General features: G+C 38.9%; 1 protein-coding gene across 1 annotated transcript in view; it reads left to right on the plus strand.

The window, feature by feature from the left end:
• Positions 1–22,869, plus strand: part of SLC5A12 (solute carrier family 5 member 12) — a gene marked incomplete at both ends in the record, with an annotated part of 45,135 nt that extends 22,266 nt beyond the window's left edge. Inside the window, 7 exons of the mRNA XM_079929833.1 lie at positions 4,206–4,318; positions 8,918–8,985; positions 13,736–13,822; positions 16,516–16,682; positions 17,528–17,631; positions 20,608–20,735; positions 22,717–22,869. Coding sequence (XP_079785959.1) covers positions 4,206–4,318; positions 8,918–8,985; positions 13,736–13,822; positions 16,516–16,682; positions 17,528–17,631; positions 20,608–20,735; positions 22,717–22,869 — 820 coding nt within the window. The remainder of the gene's footprint in view (positions 1–4,205; positions 4,319–8,917; positions 8,986–13,735; positions 13,823–16,515; positions 16,683–17,527; positions 17,632–20,607; positions 20,736–22,716) is intronic.
• Positions 22,870–23,140: the final 271 nt, after the last annotated feature.

A 23,140-nucleotide genomic window follows, 5' to 3' on the forward strand; every position in this document is an offset into this window, starting at 1 on the left:
AGATCTATGCTTCGCAATCCATTCTCTCCAACTTCAATAACACACTCAGGCACATCCATATCCAAAATGTAAGAACATCCATATCCAAAATGTAGACATTATTCTAAGTACAAAATTTTTCACACATTTATTCTAACAAATATTTTAGAAGGTTTATATTATGCCAGGCACAGCTGGTGACAGTGGGGATACTTCAGGGAACAAGACTAGCATCAGTATTGCCCTGATATAGAGTTTTCATTCTAGCAGACATGGAAGACGGACAATATATAACTAAACAACAACAAAAAAGACAAGGCATTGTTTGATAATGACAAATAGTATAAAGGAAATGACAGAGTGATAGCCTAGAGAGAGGTTAGGTTTTGGGACTTTGTTTTTGATAGGGTCTTTAGTGAACTCCTGTTTAAGTATATGACATTTGTGCTGAGATCTAAAGTGTGTGGAGAAGCCAGCTCTGTGAAGATCACAGGCAGAAACTTTTACAGGCAGGGGGGAGGGCAAATACCAAAGCCCCAAGGAGATAATCTGTATGGAATAGTTCAGGATCTGAGAGAAGAGTTGAAGCATAAGGAATGGGGAGGACAGCAGATGGGGAGGAGCCTAAAGAGGCAAGCAGACATCAGATCAGGAAGAACCTTTATGAAAGAATAAAGAGCTGGCATTTCATATTAAATAGGAAGCTTTGAAGCAAGGAGGTTTGATGATGTCATACAACTGAAGACTCAGTCTTTGTGGAGGGAAGTGGCTATCACTAAAGCAAGAGTGGTGAAAGTGGGTGACTATACAGGAGGCTTTTGCCTTAATCCAGGGTAGACATGATAGTGACTTGGAGAATGGGGGCAAGAGTGTTGAGAGCAATGGACTAAAACATTAAGACAGTATCACGTTTTTAAATTCCACATGGCAATGATATCATATGGTATTTGTCTTTCTCTGTCTCACTTACTTCACTTAGTATGATACATATTCCCTTGATCAGAAGTGGGGTTGGCTACCTTTCCATACTTTCACTGGCCATTTGTAGTTCTTTTTCTGTAAACTGCCAATTCATATTCCCTGCTATTTTTTTCTTTTGAGTTTTCTTCCTTATGTATATAAGAAAATAGCTTATTGACATATGTCTCATTTTTCTCATCTGTCCTATGTATATTTGCTTTATTAATAGTATTTTTGAGTATGTTGAGCTTCTATTTCATATTAATCAATCCTTTTACATTATGGTTTCTGGGTTTATATCATTCTTATGAAGGCTTCTCCATTCCATGTTTATAAATAATCATCCAGGTATCAGCTGTCCCATTATTTTTTAGTAAAAAGCCACATTTTCACCACTGACTTGAAATGCTACCTTTATCACATCCTACTTTCTTTTATATATTTGGAACTTTTCCTGGATTTTCTTTTATATTCCTTTGATCTATTTGTGTACAGTTATGACAATACTAATAATTTTAGTGATTAAGCTTTAAAGTTTGATTTAAAATATGTTAGGTTAGTATTTATTCATTATATTTCTTTTACAGAATTTCCCTTGATATCAGATTTTTCCTAATTATTTTCAGTTAATTCTATAGAACTTGGGTGTACTCAAATCATAATACCTGCCAATACTTTTGAGTTTTCTTCTTTTCTAATAGTTACACTTCTATGTTCACTCTTATGTAATTATGCTTTGAGAACAATGATAAAAAATTGAGGGATTACAGAAATCCTTGTTTTGTTATGCACTTTATCTTTTTATTTTATTTTTTAATAAATTTATTTATTTATTTATTTTTGGCTGTGTTGGGTCTTCGTTGCTGCGTGCAGGCTTTCTCTAGTTGCGGCGAGCAGGGCCTACTCTTCCTTGCGGTGCATGGCCTTCTCACTGCAGTGGCTTCTCTTGTTGGGGGACATGGGCTCTAGGCTCACGGGCTTCAGTAATTGTGGCAGGTGGGCTCAGTAGTTGTGGCTCGCAGGCTCTAGAGCACAGGCTAAGTAGTTGTGGCGCACAGGCTTCGTTGCTCCACGGCATGTGGGATCTTCACAGACCAGGGCTCGAACCCATGTCCCCTGCATTAGCAGGCAGGATCCTTAACCACTGCACCACCAGGGAAGTGCCTGTTATGCACTTTAAAGGGAATTGTTCTTGGATTTTACCATTAAATATGATTTCAGGTTTTGGTTTAAACTATATTATTTATTTACATTTTAAAATATTTATATAAAACTAATAAAATCATAAAAAAGAACAAAAATGCATATATTTATTCTAATTTAAGAAATATTTTTATCAGGGAGAAATATTGAATTTTGGTAAACTATTGGCATTTTTGAAATGAGTATTTTTTGCTTTTTTAGCTTTTGGCATATTAATATTAACATGTTGACATTTCAAAAATAGTGACATCTCTTAATTCATATAATGACTTTAAATTGCTTATGGTATAATTTTAATTTAGTGTTCTGTTGAATTATTTTTACTAATACTCTTTGTAGGATTTTGCATCAGTAATATAAAATCATATTGTCCTGTGGTGTTGGTATTAGTATCTCAAGGAAACTAGGGACAGAAACGATGAACACCAGAGGATCAAACACAAGTAGGGTGACACGCTAGCTTTCATTTTGTCCCTCCCTACAGAGCTTTATTTATTTTTCTTAAAGCTGACTCCAGAATGGAGAAATATAGCTGTCAACAGATTAATTCCCCCAGAAGAGAATGGTTGATTCTTTTGATCTCAAGTTCTAAACTTCCAAGAAAGAGACACTGGACAGTACATATTATAGAGAGATTACTATTACTATAACATTAAGGAGGATGTTGGGTTAAGGAAAGGGAAAGACAAGAGTGGGGGGTGGAGTAAAGAGATGGTGGTTGAGAGATAGGAAAAAAAAAAAAAAGATTTTCACCATCTTGTAACAGTTTTAGAATCTGATAAATTGACATATAGATAATACATCTGACCTCAAAAGCAACCCAGTAAAGGTTCTACAAATCTGCTCCCTCTGGGCCAAAATCAGCTTTTTGTTCCCTCCCTCCCAATGGATTCAAGGGTTAACCCTAATGTTCGAAACTTTCAAATGATGGATTTTGAGCCATATATGTTGGGAGCGTGGAAGTTTATTTTATTTGATCATCTCCTTTCCTTATTTGACTTGCATGGATCTACAGATAGAAGAGGAGTCTTATAGGGAACATCTATTCTACTAGCTAAAATATTCCTGGTCTAGATGAGGAATTTAATAAGCTTTCATGCTATTCTGCAAAGAAAACTCGAACTTCTTGGGTTTTCTGTCCACTGAGCGAGTTTTAGGGCTATAAGACTGAACTCTGGAAAGTCAGAGAGAGAATATCAGAGCTTTTATGTGCTTTTGGTCTTTGCCTGCTTCCTAGTCTTATCTTTGCCCCTTTCTCCCTTATTAATTGCATGCTAATCACACTGGGGCTTCCTGTTGTTGAATGAAACAAATTTTCCACCTGTAGGCATTTACTTGTAATTTTCCCTTTGTTCTAAAACATCTTTTTCTGAATTTGCATGGGTCCTTTCAGTGCCTATCTTAACCATCACTTCCTTTGGGAAGAATATCCTAACTTCATATCGATTTAGGCCTCTGAAAAACATGATTTCATAGCTCTGTTATTTTTCTTCATAACAATTGTAGTCAATTGTATAATTGGTTGTTAAATGTCTATGTCGCCAAGTAGAGTGTAAGCTCTATGTCTTTCTGGTTCACCATTGTATGCCTAGTACTCAGAATGAACAGATGCATAAATGGTATGAATGAATGAGTGAATGAATGAATGAATGAATGGCATATTGTACTGATTCCTGGATTAGGATAGTCAGTACTTTCTGCCTCAAGTTTAACTTTCACACACACACACACACACACACACACACACACACACACACAAAATCTCTCTGCTACTGCATGCTAACTCATTTAATGTCTTGTTAGGGGAATCAGTGAGAGTTCCAGCATGGAAGCCTAGCTTCTTCACTGGACTTAGAGGAAGACATCAAAGAGCATTAAGCACAGAAGCAGCTTTGAAGAGTGAGTAGACAGGTCATGTAGTTCCCCTGAAGTTCCAGAATAAGGACATATGTCTGTCTCTGTTTTTTTCTAGAGCCCTGCCTTATCTATTCGCCCTGGACACCAGGGCAGGCCGGTCAGCTTTATTTACCTTGGACTATGTTCTCATTTTTCTCTCCCTGTAGCACCGTGGCTGCCAGCATCAATGCCTTAGCAACAGTGACGTTTGAGGATTTTGTCAAGAGCTGTTTTCCCCATCTGTCCGACAAGCTGAGCACCTGGATCAGTAAAGGCTTATGTAGGTACAGCCGGTGGATCTTCTATTCCATATCATGAAATGAACGTGTGGTACGTGTCAAATCCTGCACACACTATTCAGGGCACTCTGACAGGCACAAGTGCATGTGAAGATACATGAGGAATCTCACACGTCAATTCTTACACTTCTGGAGATACCAGGAGGGTACTAGGAAAGAATGACCAGTTAGCTTAGCTTTTACCAACCTACATTCGACATTCTTCTGCGTTCATCCTATGCCCTAGATTCATCACATCAACACCTCTTGATTATGCCATGTATTGATCCTGTTTAGTCTCTCCACAGAGGAAGATGCTCTGCTCACTATCGCCAGTCAGCTTGTCTAATAAAGCCAAATTCTTTTCTAAAGAGTCCTTTATTACCAAATATTCTTCATTGGTTTTTAATAGTTTTAGTAGTAATAATATGCAATATAAAATTATTTTATCTATAAGGATATGTTTAATATTATATACTTATTTTCATTAAATTAAATTATTTATCAATTGCAGAACTAATACCATCTTGTTTTATACTATAGATTTGCAGTGTTTTATTTAAAATATCTGGTAGAGCAGCTCTTGTCAATTTTTGGGAAGAAATTTAAATGTTGTGACTGTTTTTTTTCTTTTTTTGCAAAAACAAATTTTGGGCTGTTCATGTTTATTTATTCTTTCAGATTAAGTTTAAAATAATTCACTGCATGTTATCTAGTTGCACACACACACCCCCATCTCAACAGAACTGCACTAAACTGAAAAACATATTTGGAAATAATTAACATCTTTATAAGCTTTCCATCTAGCAATAGCATTTTGCATTTAACACCATATTTTCTCTCTTAGATATTAATTATCCTCATGTCTTCATCCTTCTGCTTCTCCCCCTCCTCCCTTTTCTTCTCCTCCTCCTTCTACTTCTTTCATCGATATTATGAATGGAATGTTTTCCCCATAATATCTTCTAAACTGTTTACTATCAACGTGGAAATGCTATAGCTTTTTGTTTTTGTTTGTTTGTTTTGTAAAGCACATATTTGGCCATTGGCACAACTCTTGTTGATTCTTAAAATTTTAATTGATTTTCTAATAAGTGTGGTTATTGCCTACAAATATTGATAGTTTTATCGTACCCTTATTCTTAAATACTCCCCTAATTTGGGGTTTGTGTTCTCCATATTCTTCATTATTTCTCTTATTTTCATAGCTTTGTCCTTTTCCTCTGCATGCTTGAAGGGCTCAGGTTTTTTTCTCAATGTTACTTTAAGTTCTCCACAAAGTAATTTTCTTAATAATAATGATTTGAATTCTGCTGTTGTGTTTTGTTCCTCACATTTTACTATAAAAATTCAATCATACAGGAAAGTTTAAAGACATTTACCATGATCTCCTGTATATATGCCACCAAGATTCTCCATTAATGTTTTATTAAACTTGCTTTTTCACATATCTATCTAGCTTTCTATCCATCCATTAATGCATCATATATTTGATACACTTAAAAATAAATTGTAGACATCAGTACACTTTCCCCTAATTATTTTAGCATATTATTAACTAGAATTCAATAATTGGTTAAAGTTTTTTAAATGTAAAATCTACCCACAATGAATTGGACAAATGTTAAGTATACATTTGCTGAGTTTTGGAAAATGTGTACACCTGTGTAACTCAATCACTAAAGATATAAATCATTACTATGACCCTGGAAAGTCCTCTTGGTTATTCTGGTAATTCCTACTCCCAATTCCCTCTAGGGGCAGCTACTATTCTGGTGTTTTTCATCATAGATCAGTTTTCCCTCTTCTAGAATTTCATATAAATTGAATCACACAGTACCACTCTTTTTTGTAAGGACTCCTTTCACTCAGCATAATATTGTTGAGATACACCCATGTTTTTTTTTGTATCAGTAGTTTATCCCTTTTTATGGCTGAGTAGTATGGCATTGTATGGATTTACCTTTTTTTTTTAACTTCTATTTCTATTGAAGGTTGTTTCAGTTTGAGTTTTTTATGAATAAAGCTGCTATGAATATTCTTGCACAGGTCTTTTTTGTGAACATGTTTTCATTTCTCTTTGGTAAATACCTAGGTGAGGAAGTGCTTGGTCAACTATTATAATTTTTAATTTCCTTATAGTTCTTCCTTACCACACCTGGATTCATCTTCATCTAAACTTATGGGTGTTGCACTCTACTTTGTTGTGTTTTCATATCATTTGCTTTCTCTTGAACTGCACTTGTTGCGTCATTGAATCTATGTGTTTTGCATCATATTGAAATTGCCAGTTTCTAAATACTTTTTTTCTGGCTCTTAAGTATTTCCAGAAAACATATTCTGTATTTGAGTTTTCAGGTTAATTATTCATTTCCTTGTTTAGTAATATTTTGGCATGGATCCCATATTTCTTTTTTTCTTTTTCCTTATGCTTGAACAAGGAGAGATTGGTGCTGACCGAATGTTTGTAAACTGGGTAGTTGAATTGCCTTAATTTTTTCACTATCTTGCATAATGAGTTACAGCTAATAGCAGGTGGATTGGCATCACTCCTGGTGCAATTCCCAATTTCTAGCAGACATTCATGAATATGCTGGGTAGAAATTCCTCTTCTGCCCATGGTTTATTGTCTGATCCTCCGAGCTGATGTAGCACTTGGAAAATCCATAGTATTTGCTGCAACGGTGGTGCTTTCTCTACCCCCCCCCCCAACACATTTACTGCTTTGTCTGTGGATCCGTGCACTCCAGGTATCCATGGAACCCCACCAATTTCCCCTAAACTCGCTGCCTTGCAGGTTGCTATTGATTGCAATCTGGCGGAAGTGTAAAGATATGGGGGAGAGGGGGACTGAATCAATTCTCTAGTCAGCACAAAAATGTAGAACCTTGGATTGAGGGGTGGTTGCCTAGAATCCCATTTGAGACAGATAACCGTTGGCCCAGCAAGAGGGTAATCGGTAGCAGAGAAAAGACGCTTTTGTTATTTTCTTCAGGCAGGTGGAGTTCTGCTTATTCATGAAGTGAAACAGAACGAGGGCAAACATTGTTTCTAATCTATCATCTTTAAATATAATGAGAACAATTTTAGAATTCTGAAAGGTGTTTATTGATCAAACTTGGATTTCAGTGTTGTGTGAGTTTCCTTATTTTTCTGTGTTTTATTGAGAAGTTGGAAAATATAGCATTAAAATTCGCTATCCTGATTTCATCTTAAAAGTGAATTCCTGATAATAAATTTTAGAGATATCATGTACTAAGTCTGAAATGATGATGATGATGATAATAATAATGATGATAATAATAATGGCAAGCACATAGTACTTGCTATGCAACAGGCACTGTTGGATAAATTAATTTATTTATGTGTAGTCCCTTCCTAAAATGTGAGATCTCTGGGGCAGTGACATTTATAGCACTGGCATTTAGTAAAGTGCTTGACATATGGTCAGTACTCAATAAAATTGCATTAATGGTGACATTGGGAACTCAGCCAAATATTTAGCTGAGAGAGAATTTCAAACAGAATGAGAAAAATCATTTTCTCTATTTCTGTCACTGTGTGTCTGTCTAAATCCATCTCCAGCACCTTGTCTCTCTCATTTAGTCTATGGATTGTAATGGGAATTGAATGACTTTTAAGATAGTTTTTAAACAAAGATGTAGAAAAACAATTATTTTTAAAAAGATCGTTTGAAACAAGACATCACCTTTAAAAGATTACTAAGATGGATATGTTGATTCATCCAACGAGATCCTATGATGCTGGAGGCTCCCTGTGCAAGATGCTGCAGAGCGCGGTACCCTGATGGCCCTTATGGTGCTCCAACATGGCCATGTAAACAAAGAAATCGTTACACAGTATACTGAGGGCCATAATGAAGGTATGAATAAAGCATGAAAAGACCAGAAAAATTTTCCAGATTTGCAAAATCTGTGAGGTAAACTGTATAACTATTTAGCCATTTTAACGATGAAAAACTATCCATATCCCAGAGAGGTTAGTAACGTCTTCAGCTGATTATTGGTGAGTGGTCGAAATGGATTTAATTCTCACGAATTTAATCTGGATTAGCCTAGTAGACCAGTGACCTTTCTGCATTTTCATGTTGCTTCCACAGGACAGTTTTCTTCTTCTTCTTTTTTTTTTTTTAAAGATTTTTTGGATGTGGACCATTTTTAAAGTCTTTCTTGAATTTGTTACAACATTGCTTCTGTTTTATATTTTGGTTTTTTGGCCGCGAGACATGTGGGATCTTACCTCCCTGACCAGGGATCAAACCTGCACACCCCTTGCATTGGAAGGTGAAGTCTCAACCACTGGACCACCAGAGAAGTCACCAGGACAGCATTTTTCTTAAATCTTGTAGAGAAGACTCCTCAAGGCTGGATTCCAGCTCATTCTGCCTGACCTAGGAAAGCATGTCTTTGGGAGAAGGTCTCTTAAATGGCCCTCTTGGGGCTTGTGATGGCTAAGTGGGGTGGACAGTCCTTCCTGACACCCCTTCTGATAGGGCTTACATGAGAGACGGCCCTGGGCAGGAGTTCAGTGGATCCCTCAAAGCCAGCTTGGATGATAGTCATGAAGTTTCTTTCCTCCAGGTCTCTTGTTTGGCATAATATGTACCTCCATGGCTGTGGCTGCATCCCTCCTGGGGAGCGTTGTACAGGTAATGAAAGAGGAAAAAGACACATTTGATTTTGTAGCAACTTTTTACCCACCTTCTTTTCTAATACTTTTCCTATTCCTCCAAATCCCAAATGCTCATACTCTCCGATACCAGGTCCAAGTTACACATGCATGTAAAATTTCAACCAAAATTTCTTTCAAGAGGGGAAACTTTTAAAAACTAGTAATGAGACTCAGTGACAAGGTACACTGTAATAAAATTAGAAAACCTTTTGAAATCCAGATCTGAGAATGTATGATCCTGAGATAAAAGTAGGAATGATAATCTTAGCAGGAAAAACAATAATTACAATTGACATTTATAGAATGCTTATGTTCAAGCTACCATCCCAAATGTATTATCTCATCTAATCCTCGTCACTTCTCTATGAGGTAGTATGATTAATGTACTAATTTTATAGATGAAGGAAACTAAGAAATAGAGAGGTGAAGAATTGCCCCAAATTCACATAATGAAAGAGTGGTGGAGCTGGGAAATGGGCCCGCCCCTACCTGTTATCCAGGCTGACCTGTCTCCCATACGTCCAACTCCCAGTTCCATAAAATACCAGCACTAGAAAGAGCCTCAAGGATAATCTGTTTCAACATTCATTTTGTAGATGGTTACAGAAAAGAGTGAAAGTATCCTGCTCAACTTCTCACGTCTGGTTAGTGGCTAAACCAGGTTTACCAGCAAAGTGTCTGGAGCCACCCCTCTTCCCTTCCCAAATTGCCCAACTCACAAAGGACCATTAGATAAACCAATCTTCAGATTCTATTTCAACCCCCTCAGTCCCATTGGGTCATTGTATAATCTGAACATCTTGTATACTTTCTTGGCATGGATTAGGTTTTCAATAAATGCTGCTTAAATGAAGACATGAACAAGAGTGAGTGAATAGTCATCACTGACTTTTATAGAATGTGTTTTAGTTCCCAGAGCAGTGTATCTTGCTTGATCCTTCCAATGACTACTTACATAGGTTCCATTATTTCCTTTTTCAAGTTCAAGGAACTAAGTCTAAGGGAGTTGAGTGACATGATAATTCACTTTCTATATAAGAGAAGTTGTGGGGCTGGAAACTTGATGTCCTCCCTGCTAAGTATGAACTTTTTAAAATGACAGATATTTGGTGATTTCTTTACAATTTTTGAAGCACTCTGATATCTACCCATCCACACAGCAGAACTGGTGGATTGATGAGGTTTGTCTTTAGTGACCTCTGCAGCATTTTTTTAGGTTTATTTTATCCCATTTCCAAGTTGCCTCTAATGCTTTGTACCCCTTTCTTTTCTCCCCTTTATCTAATTATTATTTACTCTTAAGAAAGTATCACCATGTTCAATTTAGTGAGGATTTGAATCACTAAATTGTTTCCTTCAGAATTATTTGCATATTAAGCTTGTTTGCCATTGAGGTTTGAAGGTTCTGGAATAGATAAAGACTCCTGCAAGGCTGGTGTAACACATAAAACTTATAATGAAGAGGAAGTTGTGAGTGATGCTCTCGTTGACTTGTCCTTATTCAGATAAGTATGCTAGCCTCACTTTCTTCGTTGGTTAAAATGTGTTCACACAGTTTAGGGGACAATGAAAACACTGATGTGTTGTTTCCTAGGAGAGATATTTGGGTCTAAAATGGCCCCCTCATTTCTCCGAACACATCTGACTTGACAGGTGCAGAAAGACTATAATCCCCTTATTTAATTTTCCAAACAGCTTTGCTAGATCTAATGTAATAGAATAATGTATTCAGGGAATATGGAAGACTGAAACCAAACATCCCATAAGTATACAGCATAGAACCAGATTTCATTTCATGTTCACAAAACCGACACACACTCATGGCGTGTGTTCGTTGGTGGTGCTGGGGGTGGGCAGATGTCAGCTCCTTAAACAAAGGCCTTTTCAGTGCTTTAGTTTAGGATTTTCAAAGTGTTTTCCAGAGACCCTCACCCTGGGAAATGCCCCAAGAGTGAAAATTTCCAAAGTCAAAGACTTTTGGGAAATGCTGCACAATGTGTTCCCCTTTCAGAAATCCACAGCACACAGTAGCATATCGAAGGCTCTGGGAAGACCTAGCAAGAAAGCTGTTTCCCTTTAAATATGTGACCACAGAACCAAATGCGGGGAGAAGAGATAGGAGGAGGGGCAGGTAACAGCAGCAAAGATCTGTTAACTAGTGATTTGCGGAGCTCCCTCCGAGAAAGGCCATTCTGTCCATTATGCTGCTATCCTACTGACCCTCAGCTAGTTCTACCAAGGCTTGTCATGACCTCCAGGAGTCTTCTTTTCTCAATTTAAGAAAGTGCTTTCTTTTTTTTTTTTCTTTTATTTGGGGGGAGTGGTCTTCCTTCCTTCCCTCCCTCTCTGCTTCCTTTTTTTTCTTTCCTTCCTTCCTTCCTTCTTCCCTCCTTCTTTTTAAGTATAAAAAAAGTACTTTCTAGCTCTCAAAACAGTCCAACCATCAAATGGCCCACTTCAGGAATCAGAGAGCTCACTAACAGGGTAGGTAAGAGGATAATAGTAAGATTATAATAGTAGATAATATTTGGGGGGCAATTATCGTGTGCTCCAGAGTGCCCAGGCACTATTCAGAGACTTCTTTTGGATTCCACTTTGAATAGTCTCATACACGCACACAAAAACAACCCAGGAAGCAGGTACTTTGATCCCCACTTGACATCTGAGAAAGCTAAGACACAGCAAGGCAACCTCAGTCCTAGAACACACTTTCTGAGCCATTGTCCTTTCCTTGCAGGAGGGGCTTAGGTGAGATTTGGCCACTGAGGTGGAGGTTGTCAGATGAGCTCTGTCTTCCTCCAATTAAACACACTTAATGACAACAAAAAAAGAAAGATAAGAAATTGAGGTTAGTTTTGTACATTAAAGAAATACATATTTTTCAAATCCAGAAAGTCTTTGATTTATTTCTCTTTCTAGCATGTGAAGACTTTTTCCCCCCTGGGGCATATTGGCTAAGGACTTTGTAAGAGATTGTTCATTTTCTCTCCCACAGGAGGAAATAAACATTTTTCCTAACTTATTGATTCTCCCATATAATAGCTAGTAAATTAACTTCCAAATTCAGCAACCACAGCAACTATGAATTAATACTATCAATCAGCAGAGAATATGTCAAGAATATTAAGTATTGACGTTAGCGAAAAGTATCTACTTTAATCTTATTTGCCTCCATCTTGTCAAAGATCAATCTGTATCATTGACTTCTCTAAAAATTATCCTGGAAAAACAATCATAACAGTACATTGTAGCTCATTTTTCTGGATAAATGAATTTATATTGCAGCTGGAGTGGACTTGAAGGCCCCTTGGTCCTATTTCTATTTTTTATAGAGAAAGAAGACTCTCTGAAGTAAAATGAATCTGAGTTAATAACTGAAGGTTCACCAAATTATGTGTTATGTGTGGCAGGGCCAAAATTTGAATCTCAATATTCTCTTAGTGCTGGACTCTTTCAAGAACTTTTTCCCCTTAAACAGAAAAAGGAGACTATGATGGTGGTCTGTGCTCTTGACTTTATTTATTTTTTATTTTTTAGGTGGGACTGCTCTTAGGAGAGAAAATGTGGGTTTCAGAGCCAGACAACCCTGGCTTAAAACTCTTAAATCTCATCTCTGCCACTTTCTAACTGAAAGTATACTTTTAATATGTTTTCTCTCAGTCCAAATTTCTCATCTATAAAATCCAGTTAGTGCTACCAACTAAGCAGGGTAATTGTGGGGATGAAATGAGGTCATTTATTTAGAGTGCCAGGGTATTTCATCTTTATTATCTGACACATAAGACACATAGGGGTGCCTGACAAATAGGAAATATGTATAAAGTCTTTACAGCATCCTTATCACAGCCACTTTATCTAAGAGCCCTGCAGTTGTATTGATAGAACTAGACAGGGCTGCATTGCAGAGTAGCTTTGTGTGTGTGTGTGTGTGTGTGTGTGTGTGTGTGTGCACGCGCGCACGCACATATGTGTGTACATGCTCCCTTGCAGGCATGTCAGTGCCTGTGTACGTTCAAGACTTCTGCAAGGCCATGGCCCAAGGCTATAGGTTGATAGAAAACTAGCTTAACTAAAGCCCCTAACCAGTTCACCAGCTTCAATAACTTAGAGATTAAGAGATATGGAAATGCATTTGCCAAATTCTCTCTATATCCAAAGGAGACAGAGCCATAAAAATGGGTTATAGGATATGGAATGTCCAATGTCCTCCCCATCATGTCCCAACTTAATGCTTCAACATCCTTGAGGTATTCTGCTGGGATAGCAGGAGTGGGGTAACAGACAATTATTATTATTAAAATTATAAAATTATTCAAACTAAATTAGAACAGCTGGATCAACTACCTGAGATAGTCAACATAAGTTATAGATGTATTTATTAGGTACATTATTTAAAAAGCTTTTGATAAGATAGAAAATATAAACAAATCAATAAGTTCCAGCTTGAGGGAAAACTTATTCTACCAAATCCAAATTGCCTGTGTGTGTTTACACACACGTGCACACCCTCACACACGTATGTTCGTAGGCATTTTTGGTGTTTTACATACACAGTGCTTATTAATGAGCCCAGAATGGAGAAATGATTTCCAGGAAGCACATGATTCATGAGTGGCACAGTCAGGACTAAGACTGTATTCCATCTCCGGTCCAAGAAAGGGGGTGGTCCTAGGTGGGCCACAGATTCAGGGGAGTGTGGTGTTGATCTGATCTGCTTTGATCCACAGGCTGCCCTCAGCATCCACGGTATGTGTGGGGGACCGATGCTGGGCTTGTTCTCTCTGGGAATCCTGTTCCCTTTTGTGAACTGGAAGGTAAGTCTCCCACACCCCTCTTCACACTTCCCAGCTGAGACTGGGCCCCAGACATTTTCTCCCTCCTCTCAGTCCTCCTTGGAAACGCTATTTGTCTTTGCCAGAAAAAAATGGGGGCTTCTTTCTACAGCAGAACTAAATAGAACCTCAGCCTTCCAATCTCTGACTTCAGTGAAGCTGTATTAGGAGCAGAAAGTCGAGAAAGTAGTGGTCATGAAATACCATATGTCATGGCATCAAACCTGATTCCGTAGGGTTTAAATTGTCTTCTCTAAATTAAGAGCCCACAAAATGAAATTTAAAATAGATATTGAGGTCAGACATAGTTTAGTTAAAACATGATTTTGAAAACTTTAAAAATGTAAAATTTTTTTCTATATTTAGTTACCCAAAATTATAAGTAATTTAATTAATTAACTAATTTAAGAAAGGGAGGGGAGACCAGCCTGGTATATTCTGACAGCTGAATCTTCTTGGTGTTCTTGGCTGACGAGCTAGTGGTTTGCCTTTAAGTAAACATTGGTTGGATGACTGTGTAGTAAACATAAATCAAAAGGAACACTTATTTGGAAAAATAGTACTATAGTAATATTTTTAAATATTTAAAATATAATTTTTTCAATCTAGAAAAGTTGCCATTTATTGCCATTCATCCACTTACATGCAAATCTTTTTAGAAAGTTTTTAGACTCTAGGAAACCTGACTGTATGCATATTTTTATTTATTTACTTAGTTCTTTTTTTTTTTTTTTTTTGCGTACGCGGGCCTCTCACTGCTGTGGCCTCTCCCGTTGCGGAGCACAGGCTCCGGAAGCGCAGGCTCAGCGGCCATGGCTCACGGGCCCAGCTGCTCCGCGGCATGTGGGATCTTCCCGGACCGGGGCACGAACCCGTGTCCCCTGCATCGGCAGGTGGACTCTCAACCACTGCGCCACCAGGGAACCCCAGTTTTTCATATTTTTAAATATACTATAGAAGTCTTGATAAAGCCTGAGCTACATGGTATACCTAATTAGGTCTCTGTGGCTACCTGACCCTTATTGACCTCTATTCTAGATAAATTTTGTGTAGATAGGTAAAGAGAGTGGATAGATGTGAAACATTTGGGAATTTGTGGTGCTTCCTTGCAGTCTTATTAGGAGACACTTTGTTTTAATCAACTTTTCTGAGATTGAGGTTGACAGGGATAGTTTAATTCTTGCGGAGATAATATGAGGAAAGGTAATTTCCTAGCTACAAAAAAACCCTAATAACTAGCAACATAACAACTTAGTTCATTCTAAACATTAATTTATCTATGTTAGCGAGTTACGGTCCTGCTATTTAATCCAGGAAACCACCTTGTTCTAGATAGAGGAAAGTAAATAATACCAATTGGGGTCACCTCTCCCCTTGTCGTTAGCCATGGTTGATCGTACTAATCGATCATGGCTCTCTTTCCACAGAATGTGGATGCAACCTCAGAATCCTTCTCAGCACGGCTCTCCAGGCAGCTACTATAAATCAGTGAGGGCTGACTCTCCTACTGAAGTCCATTTACCCTTTACTGGTAGGCCAGGGGCCAGCATACTATATCCCTCAAGCTAAATCTAGCTGATCTCCAGTTTTTGGGTGACCTGCAAACTAAAAATGGTTTAGATATTTTTAAATAGTTGTCAAAAATCAAAAGAAAAATAATACCTCATGACACATATATATTTTGTGAAATTCACCTTTCAGTGACCACACGTAGTGTTACTGGAACACAGCCACTCTCCTATGTATATATACTGTCTATGGCTGTTTCTGTGCTGTGATGGCAGAATTGGGTAGTTGTGACGGACACTGAATGGCCCACAAAACCTAAAATACTCCTTAGTTGGCTGTTAAGAAGTTTGCAGACCACTGGTCTAGACCAAGGGCCCAGGTATTCGAATCATACACATTGCTTTAGTTTCCCCCAAACTAAAATGAGCAGAACATTCTGGTGCTGTAATTGAGGAGTCTTTTTTTCTGAATAAATAGAGAAACCAACAAGTTGTCTTCTGTCACAGAGAAGGCTCGGCTATCTGGCAGAGACCAGCAACATCCAGTGGTCGTGATCCCTGCTCGATCGTTCTGCTTCCTTTACAGGAGAAATGACTCATTGACTTTTAACTTTTTATCAAGAAGTATGACCCTTAAATGACAGGACTAGTAAATATACTTGCCAGTAGTTAGACTCAAACTAAAAACTCAAAACTTGGGAGTCAGAGGACTTGAGCAGAATTACTTGGGAAGAGCTATGAGGGTAAAAGTTTCTATATAGTAGTAGCTTATAATGGCTGTCAGTGAAAAATGACCCCAGCAACTCTATTATCTGAGGTTTTCCTGCATTTCTGAAACTCTTCTACTGGAAACTGAGGTTCAGCAGATGTTGAAGTGATGAGGAAGAAGCCAAAAAGGAGAAAAAAAATTCCTGCTAGAAATTTTACATGTAATGCCCACAGTAAAACCCTCCAATGTCTTCATTTAAGGAACCATGTATTCCTATGTGAAGCTACATTGTGGGGGGTTGAAGGCAGGCAGTGTAAGTGGGCTGTTTCTAGTACATGTGGCCAAGATCTGGGGTAGAAAACCAGAATCCCTGAGATACAAGACTCATCATCTCATTATTCTTTCAATGGCTTTGTCAAATCTCTCATTACTTTTTTTTTTTTTTCTTCTTCATCAAGGGTGCCCTAGGAGGCCTTCTGACTGGGATCATCTTGTCATTTTGGGTGGCCATTGGGGCCTTAATTTACCCTGCACCAACCTCCAAGACATGGCCTTTGCCTTTATCAACTGACCAGTGTGTCCCATCAAATGTGACAGAATCAGTGCCTCCACTGCTGTCCAGCAGGTATGCTGACCTTCAGGATAGCATCAGGTCCCAGAGAGAGGGTCACCAGGTTAGAGAAAAGTGCATTCTTCTGTGCTAAGTCTGAGGAGACCATCTTGCTCCCCTATGAGGATCGCTCTGGGTGGTACCCATCACTGAAGAGTGTCTGGGGGCTCCAGCTTTCTGTAAATAACCATCCCTCTGCATCCTGATGCCCAAGAGTGAACTTGGCAAGAGGGCTAATTGGAGGTCTGAGTTCTCAGGTCCACTATGTTGTTTCTTCCTTACTGCCTGTGCATATTCTATCCTCTTTTCTTGGAATGCTAAATCCTAGCCCTAACTGCCTTCTTTGATTGATTAAAACTAACCATTTTAAAAAAATGAGTTGAGGCATCATCTCACATATCAGCCTGGGTTTGACACTCTTTCTGAATATTCTCCAAATCCTTTGTTTCTCTTCCACCACGGCGTTTTAGCCTATTTTATGATTGTCAGCTCCTACATGTAGACTTTGTGGCTTACTCATCTTTAATCTCCAGTGTCTGTCACAATTTCTGGCACTAAATCTGGGCCTTGTAAATGTCTGAAGAATAAATAATGCAAAAGAAATGGAAGGCACGGTCCTCATTGCAATTGTGGTTCAGTAGCAAGACTTGTAATTTACAGATGGATTGGGTTGAGTGGAATATAAAGTACAACTAGTCTACAGTCGGTTTTTTTAAAAAAATAATCAAGTGACAAAAAGTTAAGCTTTGGGGGTTTTGAGAGATGCCAGTCCCTAAAATGAACCCTCGGCTGTCCTGTAAGTCACTGTGAATCCTGACTTCACACACACGGAACTGATGATGTGCCATTGTTCTCTGCAGACCTGCCATTGCTGAGACCTGGTATGCGCTCTCCTACCTATACTACAGTGCAGTAGGCTGCCTGGGATGCATGGCTGCTGGAGTAATCATCAGCTTTGCGACAGGTCGGTTACATGCCTTCCTCTTCTGGGGACCAAGAAAGACGTGGGCTGGTCTCACCCACTTCTGGACTAGGCAGCTGTCTTATGGGTCTGAATTTGGGTCCACCACAAAAAGTCCGTTTTCCCAAAGAGATATTATCTACTTTCTCCAAACTGACATGTAAAAGCATCCCCCTGATTATTGTACACATGATTACTAATACGTATAGTGTATTCTTAACTATTCCCCATATAGTATTAAAAAAAGATCTTTAGACACATGGCCCTCAGGGGCCTGAGTAGGAAGAATCCTTTGCAATATATCAGTAAGAAGATTAAATATTAAGAGTGGTTCTTTTCCCCTTCATCTCAGTTTTTTCCTTATAAATGCCTTACTAGCTCATGGGTTCACCTTTACTAACCTACTAGATAAGCAGAGGAGAGTCTTACTGTTGCTTTTGCATATGGTGTCCTTCGGAGACCAGTCCTCTAGGCCCAGGAGTTCTGCAGTGAGCAGCTTCACTCTACGCCATTTCTGGTACCAGTGTTGACTTCCCCCCTGTACCTTGAGCCATAGTCCCTCTGATGGTTCAGTGTCCTTTTTATGCCAAAGCTCATGAAGGATTGGTGGGGGAGGATGGCATGGAATAGGCCCACTGTAATCTACTCTGCCTCTTTGGAGTATGCAGTTTAGCTGAATCAAATATTAAGATATTCTAGTTTTCCACTACCATTATATAGTCACAGGCTATACGGGAAGTCAAGATTCCTACTTAACACAAAATCTGAATGGCAATATTCCTGGTGACTTAGAAACACTGTGTGCAAGCTCCAATGCCTTATTGCTCTGGGCAAGAGATCACCAGCTCTTCATTTAAATTTAAGCCAATCTTGGCTATGATAAGGAATAGAACATAAATTTTGTAACCCCAGCCATTCATGAACTCCCCAAATATTTTTCTTTATGGAAAATGGGCTCAAATGAAAGCTGGTCTATTTATGGTGCTTAGATTTTTTCCTCAGTGCCCTAACAACCATGGAGGCTTCCTTCATCCTAGTAGGATACACCTAGACTTATCAGTTGAGTGGTCAGTCACCTTTAGAAGACAGCTAGAGTTTTAGCTGCCTGGTTCCAAAGCAGGTATTGTGGGCATCATAAATTCTAGGTATTTTCCAGATGCTTGTTGGAATTGACATGTTCTTGTGTTGATGCAGCAGCCATTATGTTGTATTTAGATGGAAACTTCTTTGCCATCTTGAGCACAAACAACTGTCCTTGTATCAACCCTTGTGTTTTATTTTTCTACAAATATCCAAAATCTTAGGGAAATGTCCTTAACACCAAAAGGAAGCACTTTATCAGAGGGTAGTTATGGCACTCGACCAAATCTTTGAAAATAGTTTTGATCCTTGCCTCCTGGTACCTATCTTCCAAATGAGGCCCTAGTGCTATCTGAACACCTTCAGGTCTGGTCACAAAGGGGCTTTCATAAACCTTCTATAACACCCAGTGAATCTTTAAAAACGTCTTAAAATGTTAACTGTTTGCAGGACAGGGTCAGTGGGGAAGCCAGAGGCCTTTTGTGGGCCTGCTCATCGTTTGTCGTATATTGTCTTGTTCTTGCTATTTGTCTTGCTTGGTCTTAATAGGTGATCATTTCAATTCTGCTTCTTCTAGATGATCTAGCACTTCGAATATATGCTATTTATGTTACTCATAAAATAGAATTATGTCTATTTTGATTAGTACCTCCAGATGGTTTATATCATTAATGATTCTCTGCATCAGCTATTAAAAGGTGATCTTGGCCCAAGATATACCTTAAAGTTTTTGTTATTACTGGTAAAATTCTACTGGGCAGTTAAGAGTTGTTTTCCTTTATCTCGTTAACCTCGTGAAATGAAAATACCATTTCCTAAGTCAAGAACAAATATCTTCATCAGTTTATTAGGTGGCCAGAACCTCCCACTCTTGAGGGCACTGTGTGGGTTTATTCTAGTCTGGTTTCCACTGCAAAGCAGTTTGTACTCGTGTGAATCTTCCCAATTTGTTTCTTCATGTATCATGTAGCTACAGGTCTCAGATATAAAACCTTTAATTATCAATTCATTAAGTTTATCTCTTAGGTCGGGGGTCAGTAAACTAAGAACACATTTGGTCCATTACTTCTTTTTATAAATAAAGTTTTATAGAAACACAGTCATGCCCATTCATATACCATTGTCTCTGGCTGATTTCACTCTACAAAGGTAGAGTTGAGTAATTGCAACAAAGACCCTCTGGCCATATGTTTACCGTACACATATATATGATTCCTGACAATTTAGAATGTAATCTATAACATTTCTGTGACAAGATCAAAGATCCAACACAGAGGTTAGTAAACTTTTTACGTTAAAGGCTAGACAGTAAATATTTTAGGCTCTGCTGGCCGGAGACTCTGGTTCCACAACAGGGTTGAAGGAATAGGACATTGAACAGGTATGTTTTAATGATAAGGAAGGAGATGTCAGGGAAGTCCAGAGTAGCTGGAGGAAACATGAAGGTATTCCTTGTTCAGGATGCTGGCATGAAAGGAAGAAAAAACAGTAAAAATAATCTTCCTAATTTCACTAATACTGATTCTGATGACCTCTAATAGATCTGATTTGGTGGAAAACTGAGAGCTTTCCTAAAGGAAGAAATTATATAATTCCTGTAATCTCCTCTGCTGGCCTACAAAGGGTACTAGGAGGGTTTTCCACAATAAATATTTAAAAATAAATATGTTGTTTCTATTTGTTTAAGGCCATGAGTTTGCCTGACCTGACAGTTTGTGGATGTTTAAAAGCAAACTCTCACTTTTTTGAGCAGTTACCAATTTCTGTATTTTAACCAATCAGGCCTCTTTTCACCCTTCTCCTAAGAAGTGACCTGCTTCTCAAGTGGACAATGCTTAAATCATCAAAGAAACTCCTGGAAGCGTGCAACAACTTACCCATTTTTCCTTTTGTTAATAGGTCACCAAAAGGGCAAGGATATTCAACCGCTGCTAATTAGACCGGTTTGCAATTTATTTTGCTTTTGGTCCAAGAAATACAAAACACTGTGCTGGTGTGGTGTTCAGCATGACAGTGGAACAGAGCAGGTGAGCTGATGTTTGAGCTTCTGAATAATGTGAATTGGCTCAGAAGGATTCCCTTTCTGCCCATTTAAACCATCTACAAGGCTGGGTGCAAGGAGGGAAGGCAGTGGATATGAGAACCTGAAAGAATCTGGGTTTCCACTTCAGTTACCTCAGCTAACTAGTTTTTAAGCACGTAAATTATGTTGATAGGTAAATGTGCCTTTGGGCTGAATTGTCGTTGCAACTGATCAAGTTCCAAAATTCCCTTTAATCCCTGTGAGGGTAAATTCTAGGAAAATTTTTAAAAATTAATAATAGAAAAGGAAGAAAAGAGGGGGCACATCTAGTATAATGGTGAAAAGCATGGGCTTTAGAGTCAGCCCTGGGTTTAATCCTGGTTCCATGTCTAACTTTCCTTGGGTGAGTTATTTAACCTCTTGGAACTTCAGCTTGTATCTGTGAACTGGGGGGAAACCATGCACCGTGATCTACACATGAACATCTCCAGTGTGCCATGAGGTGTAAATACAAAGTAAGATTTATTGGTGGAACTTCTTAGGTAGAGAAGTGACAGGATCTACATAACCTCCCAGCTCTCCCCTTGTCCCGCTGAGAATTGTGTTCAGGCCACACAGGGCTAGGGACATTGTTCCAGTGCTATTAAGGTCTAGAGACACTGTCTGAGTACGATTAAGGTCATATGAGCCCAAGACCACCAGGAACAGCCTGTGGTCAGACCAAATTGGACTTATTGACTTGATACATACAGCAAGGGGACAGGGCTACCCCAGGGGAACCAGGGAGTGCCACTCTCAACAACAGGGTAAAGGTTCGGGCTCCCACTGAAAGATTCTGAGAAGGGTCTAAGTAAGAGAAGTGGGAATGAAGATAAAGCCACCTGGGGCAGCACTGCTCAAAGAGCAGCAATCACTCAATGAGTTACTATGGCAACCGGTAATTCCAAGACCTTGGAAGAAGCACTGTTTCCTGTTGGGGTTGCAACGGGTCTTATCTGTGTCTGTCCTCTCAGCCTGATTACAGGCAGGCATTTTTTTTTTCTTTTTTAGTGAGGGCTTATTATTGTTCTTTCAGACCCAGATATTTCACTCTTTCAGTACTTTAGGAGAGAGGCTCTTCGCCCTTATCACAACTCCTAAGATGTCATTTGTTTTCCTTCCTCAAAACACCATAATAACATGTATGTGAAGTAAAGCTGAGTTTCATAGTTTTGCCACGAGGAGAGCATCACCTTGACAAGGGCTCAGAATGGGAAAGCAATCTATTTGCTGAGATGACAGCCAGCAAAGCAGTGTATTGTTTGGATAAATGGATTTTGAGGAAGTTCGAGAAGGAAAGAATCATGTTATTTACTGCTTTATAGACTTTTCTTCCCAGGCCTGAGTTTCCTGGAATAAATGAGAAATCCTGTTGATGCCGGTGGCTTCTGTTCTCAAGGCTGAGTCGAGAGCGGGAGGGGGCACTTAGTATGTCACTACCGGGCTCCTTTGCCAAAGGCTAACACTGAGCAGCCTCCTGGGAAGTTTGCATACAGGGACCCCTGTTGTAACCAGAGGCCTTGCTGTTCACAGGAGGGGGGGGGCCCTTCTGAGACACAGGTTTGTCTCTCCTCAGGAGGTAATACTACTACCTCACGGGACTGTTGCACTAGATATATAAACTTCTTCACACCACACACTGATGTATTGTGAACGCTCACTAAATTGTTCTTTCTGTTTTTATGATCATTAGAAGTAGTACCTACATGGATTGAGGCATCAAAATGATCAGTTAGGAAGTGCCTTGGGTCAGTTATTTGTACTTATTTTCATATCTATCATTTCATATTTATCTATCATTTATTTATTTCATGTTTATCATTTAGTTATTTTCATATTTATCTTTCATTTTTTTCCAAAGGGAGAGGCCTAAGCAAGATTCCCTCAGTTTGATTTGGAATACATTAAGACGATCCCACTGATATGTGTCTTTCCATTTTCCTCAGGAAAACCTTGAGAATGGCAGTACCTGGAAACAAGGGGCTGACTCTGTCTTACGAAACGGCCTCGGGCGAGGAAGCGTGGTCCATGTTCCAGGCTATGATCCCAAGGACAAAAACTATGACAACATGGCTTTTGAGAAGATTACCCATTTCTAAGGCAACACACACACGCACACACACACACACACACACACACACGACACACACACAGCCCACATACTTCTTGCCCATTGGTCAGTAGACTTTTGTACTTGCTCCTGCTAGAAGACAGGGATGTCTAATATGTATTTACACTTCAAGACCACAAATAACATGACTGTTCCCAAGAATATTCTGCAGGTTATTCTTTGGAAGACCCCACTTTCAGGTGAGAAAAAACAGCCAAGCGTTAAGTGCCCGGCAACTTCCTTTTTGAATAAACTAGGGC

Source organism: Stenella coeruleoalba (genome assembly GCF_951394435.1).
Source record: "Stenella coeruleoalba genome assembly, chromosome: 8".
Taxonomy (NCBI): Eukaryota; Metazoa; Chordata; class Mammalia; order Artiodactyla; family Delphinidae; genus Stenella; species Stenella coeruleoalba.